The sequence below is a fragment of the Plutella xylostella genome, chromosome 11 (genome assembly GCF_932276165.1).
Source record: "Plutella xylostella chromosome 11, ilPluXylo3.1, whole genome shotgun sequence".
NCBI lineage: Eukaryota > Metazoa > Arthropoda > Insecta > Lepidoptera > Plutellidae > Plutella > Plutella xylostella.
In genome coordinates this window covers 3,260,203-3,266,069 of record NC_063991.1, presented here as the reverse complement: position 1 = coordinate 3,266,069, position 5,867 = coordinate 3,260,203, and the positions used below count along the sequence as shown (strand labels likewise).

General features: G+C 36.3%; 1 protein-coding gene across 1 annotated transcript; it reads left to right on the top strand.

The window, feature by feature from the left end:
• The first annotated feature begins 3,286 nt into the window (after positions 1-3,286).
• On the top strand, positions 3,287-4,475 carry LOC105398816 (protein HGH1 homolog). Its single transcript, XM_011571047.3, has one exon. The coding sequence runs from the start codon at positions 3,360-3,362 to the stop codon at positions 4,452-4,454; it is 1,095 nt and encodes a 364-aa protein (XP_011569349.3). The 5' UTR covers positions 3,287-3,359; the 3' UTR covers positions 4,455-4,475.
• Positions 4,476-5,867: the final 1,392 nt, after the last annotated feature.

Here is a 5,867-nt window from a genome sequence, read left to right as displayed (position 1 = left end):
TACTCTTTCATGTTTAGGATAAAATATGTTATACCTACTTATATTTTTGTTATAGACATAAGCATTTTCTTAATTTCCGTAACTATTTCAGTATTTTATTATCTAATTTAGGAGCTCAATACACAAGTAACCTGCTTTAACTGTATTAGAATAGCTGCCACATACATAGAGTGTTATAAATCTAATGTGTGACTTCAGATTAGAAATGTCTATGTTAAATAAGTTAATTCACTTACAAAGTACCTAAGACTAGTGGCAAATTAAAACTTAGTTCTTAAGGTAATACTTACACTAGGTATCAATTTAAGCGGCAATATACCTAAACCATTAAACCATTCGGTCGTCAAATATCAGTCAGTTCAGTGACAAAGGCCGTTTTCACAAAATTTACTAAAATATACACTCACGGGCAATGAAAAAAAATCCATTGAGAAATTCAACAAATTACTTCTAAACGGAAAAAAGCTAACTTAATGATGCCTTCTGCAATGTTCAAGTACATTTTACGGCGCATCAGTTTATTACCAAGTGAAAAAGTAAATATTTTGTAAAAATTACCTATTCAATGCTTAAAAAAATTGGGGCCATTTCGTGTCTTTGCACGTGAGTGTAGTAAACTTAACTGCTTTTTTACTTTCTGTAAATACTTTTTTGTGTCGGTATGTAACTGAGTTGTTCGATTCTATGCTACCTTTACACTTATTTTTATGGAACTGTTTAAATACCTACACGTAAACGTAACTTACCTATTAATACTTACTTAATTAAAGGCTTACCTTAAGGTAAGCGTCAACCTTTCGGAATCGTACGCAACGGACGTATCGCATTCAGTATTCTTTGTAGGCACCCATAGAAATTCACACAAGTGCGTCCACTTCATCGGCATTGCCGACGTTTCTCCATTCATTTATGAACATCTTTTCGATCCGATAAGTACGTATGATACAGTTGGACGCTTATCTTAACGACAAGATCCGTAATGTCTGTAGTAGTCTGTACCTACAGTCGTCGAAATATAAGAGGCCCGTTTGGACAGCTCCAAAATGTATGGGTGACAGCAGAGCTGGTGTCAAACCTAAATAATGGAAAATCTAAACAATTAGTAACTTTTGGTGCTTTAAAAGTTCTTTTTTCTTTCGGCCATTAATTAATAATAAGCCAGATGATGTGTCGTTTTATGTATTTCATCAAGTAAATTAGCAAATTTGTGTAGCTGTCCAAAGTCCAAAACGGGCCTATTATATTTCGACGACTGTAATAAACCGTACTACCTAAGTTGTTCTATTCTATCTATGCTACTATTACACTTATTTTTATGGAGTTGTTTATACACGTAAACGTACCTACTTACGTATTAACCATACCATACAATCATTATTATAAATACATTTCCGTCCTAGCTTTAGATGTAAGTAATTCTACAAGAAATTGTTGTAGAAAAACACTCCAATGTTCCATAATAAAGAGTTTAAAACAGACAGCTATTTGTAGATTCGTTATTCTTTTATAACTTTTTACCAAGTATTTTTTACGCTTTGTACGTTTAGCCTACCTTTTTAGCTTTTACCTAACGGGTAACTTTTAAGTTCTTACTTAAACTTAGTTTGTGTGGCGCTAGAATACAGATTATAAAATAACCATAGAGTATACGTCTAGAAATGTATTGATACGCATCACATAGTCGATTAAATTAAAGTTTTTGATCGTAAAATCATTTGTTTTTATAATATTTTGACCCTCTTAACCCTAGTTAAGTATAGCCAAACCAGGAATATAAAAACCCTCGCCATATTGCGGAAAAGCAATAGAACTTTTTTCTTGCACTGGTATCACAAAGTGTCATAAACTCAAAATGTCATTTGTCTATTGCTGTCAAACTGTGGTGCTGTCAATGCGTAGGGTTTATTATAGCTTTCGTCAGTTTTTTGTGTTTCCAAATACCGAAAGCTATCCATAGCCGTAAAAGGAAACTAATTTACCACATACACAAGTATTTGTCGGAGAAAAAGTCCGAGGGATTGGACTTATTTCCACATGATAACATAACTGATACTATTGTCAAAATGACTGGTAGGTGTATAGTATAGTAAGAGCAAATGAATTCGGCAAATTTGTAAGCTATTACTGTAGTTTTGACTGATTATACCTAACACATATTTTATCCAGGCAATGGGTATAAGAAAGTTAAACCCATTGCCTGGATAAAACAAACATACAACATACATAGTTCTGCATGCAAGGCTAAGATGTAGTTTATCTCGAATTCCTGTGAGGATGAAAAATATTAAGCCACTAACTCTTGTCTTTTGAATGCTTAATACCATTTCAGCAAACATGCCTTTAGGACAATTTCACTATTTTCAAATTGCCGTTAATGAGTACCTACAAGGTAAATACCTACACAACTGTAATGTAAATGTGGGTTTCATCACGATGTTTTCTTTCACTGTAACAGTCTTGTGAGTAAAGAATAATGTTACTAAGTTCCAAAGAACCCATAGGATATATCCACTCACTGAGCTACTGACACTCTTTTCAAAATAATAAAAAAATGACAATTATAAATTTGAGCATGGCCAATTCACATTGGTATGACTATACTTAGTGCTGCAGTCCTCAACGCGAATGTGGCGCATTTGATACAGGGTTTTTATATTCCTGGTTTGGCTATACATTACTTTTGGGTAGGTAGGAAGGTAGTTATTTTGTCATCCAGTCACTTCCAGCGTCCTGCTTAAAGTCGTCGGTCCAGCGGGCGTCCCACTCTACGTTTGACTGTTCGTGGCCTCCAATCAAAAACTCGACTACTCAAAGGAACGGACGTCAGGCCAGTCGGATAACTGCCAGACTGCCACTTAAGTCAGCAGATTTATTAATGTCGGTAACCGAAAATAAGCGAAAACCCTCATCTTTCAGAAAACCGCTCGCACGTCATAGGCTTTGAGGCGCTCAGTGTGCTATGAGTCATTAAACACAGGGCGCCTTATAATCCATACTATGTAGCACATTAATGTTGACACTTTTACGTATTTGTGATGTGTATTTTTTGAGCAAATTAAAAGTACCTACTTATGTATCTAAGTCTAATATAATGCAAATACCTACGCTAAAAAATATAATGAAATGAAAACATGATGGACCTGTGGTGGTGGAGGCACTGACTGATTAGAAGTAGGCGTAGTAAGTGGGGTGTAGGTTTTTGAACGCTTATTTAGTCAAACAGTTGACATTGGCATAATTGACACTTTACACTGTTTTGACATTGACAGATGACAGTGACAGTTACCATGTTTTGGTAAATTTTCTGTCATCACATGTGTTTATCGAAATCTAAATTTTACTAATTTTAAATTAAAATAATGTCTGCTGACCCATTAAACGAGCTAGTGCAGTTCCTGCAACCAGAATCGAGACTAGATTTGAAACATATATCGGTGGACCATTTAGTAGGGCTTTCTGGAGGGGACGAAGGTGTAAAGACACTGCTGAAGAACGAAAGAGTAATCGGGTCTATAATCGAACTTACAGACGATAAAGTCGAAGAAATCGCTAAAAATGCCCTTCTAATACTCGTCAACGTCACAGCCCATCCAGACGGAGCTAAAGAGATCATCAAATACAAGCCAGACTTGCACAAAAATGTTATTGAATTACTTATAGGTTATGTTATGAATCCGAACAAAAAGGATGCTGATGCGGCCTGCATGGTGCTCTCCAACATCACGAGGCTAGAGGACGAGCTGGATCTCTGCCTCGAGACATTCATGCCACATTTGAACGACCTATTGACTGTCTTTGCAAATGTTGACTTCAACAAAAAAGGATCAAACTTAAACTACCTAGCACCAATGTTTAGCAACCTCAGCCGAAGCCCCAGAGTACAAAAATGGCTAACAGAAGAGAACCCTCACATTCCACTGATCAAACTGCTACCATTCTGCAATTACGAACATTCTAACATAAGACGTGGAGGGGCTATAGGCACCGTACGTAACATTTCATTTTCGGCTGAATACCACAACTTCTTACTCAGTCTAGACTTGGATTTGCTGACGTACCTGCTGACACCGCTAATGGGCAACGAGGAGTATCCAGATGATGAGATGGACACTTTACCAATAGCATTACAATACTTACCCAAAGAGAAGAAACGGGAAAACAATGTAGATATACGTCAAATGGTTGTTGAAACACTGAACAGGCTTTGTTCTAAGAAGAATAACCGAGAAATTTTAAGGAAGAATGGTGTTTATTACGTGCTAAGGGAGTACCACAAGTGGGAGAAAGATCCTAAGGCGTTGCTGGCGTGCGAGAATGTTGTGGACATTTTGATTCGCAAAGAAGAAGAGATTGGTCTAGAAGACATCAACTCGGTTGAGGTACCGGAGGATATGACGGAGAAATTTGAGAAGATGGATGAGGAGTTTATAAATAGTGTAAATAATGATGAATAAATTTTATTTTTTGTTACTGTTTTTCTGCATTTTCTTCACTAAATATAGCATGAGTCCTACCTATGACTGATCCTTGTGCCCGCTAAATAAAGTGGTCACTTCATGTGTGAGTAAATAAAATACTAAATTATACAACATAGAACATTTATTCTGAATTGACTTATACATTATTTACTACAACATCACAGAAATGTATGATTCTTAAACAATATAATTTCTAATGATAGTTTAAATTTTGAGCTTTGAAGTAATTGAGAAAAAAATACAGATAAGTATCTACAGAGCATCAGTCACCGCTACACGGGTTCGTTATCGACGAAGATAAACGTCTGTATATCGGGATTCGCCATAAATACAACGCTCTGATTGGTGGTACTCGCATTAAATGAGTATCGGCGTCGATAACGATCCCGTGTAGCGGCCGCAGGGTAAAGGTAAATTAAGCTGCATTCCTAACACGGGGCGAAAGACGCACACGACGTCGAAGTCTTGCGCCCCGTGCTACGCATGCTGAAAGGAAGTTTTCATATGAAAAATATTCTGCCTTTTTTATAGCTATTCTAAATAGCATATCAAGATGAGAATTATACTTTGTAAAATATAGGAGAGCCCTATGACAGCTATCAAATCTATACTTACATTTTATCTGTCATTGGTGAGCTTTCAAGAGAAAGTGAACTTTATTCCCCAGGCATAAGCATCTGTCAATCAAAAGTCATTGGGTTCTTCCTATATTTAACAAAGTATAGGAAGGTTAGACTGAGGGAAAAGCAATTTATGCATAGTCAGTTAGAGCATAACCAGGTATTATTATATGGCCATGACATATATTGATGAACCAATCCTTGGTCGGTTAGATAACCGACTATGGAGAAATTGGCACTAAACCTGCCCCTGAGAGGGGTCATTTTTTTTCTTGTGCAGGCTGTACATTCAATACAAAATATTAAATAACCTGCATCCAAAAAATATATTTACGGTTCCGTAACTCCCTCCCACTACACACATTAAAAAAACTTTTCTAACGACAACTAAACAATTTCTTACTTATCTAAGAATATAGTACGGTCCGCCAAGCAGATACCTGACCTCCGAAATACCACCTAACATTTGAAAACTATTCTTGCCTTCAGTGGTTTAAATATCTGGATCATATCCTTAAGGGAGTCAGATATCTGTTTAGCAGACTGTAAATATATAGTTTAACAAAATGAACCTATACATTATTAACATACTCTTTCAATACACATCAGCAAGTAAAGTGGAGAAGTGAATACATAAATTTTTCCATCATCGTAATTTTAAATGGTAGAGAAAACCGCGTACTTTGTTTGGAACAAATAAAGTACGCGAAGTTTTTTCAGGAAAGCCGAGGACTGAGTTTTGTGGCGCTCCTTGGGAGAGGCATACCTA

Bases quoted from the DNA above. Each gene is read 5' to 3' on its own strand.
- LOC105398816 (XM_011571047.3), top strand. From the start codon at position 3,360: ATGTCTGCTGACCCATTAAACGAGCTAGTGCAGTTCCTGCAACCAGAA.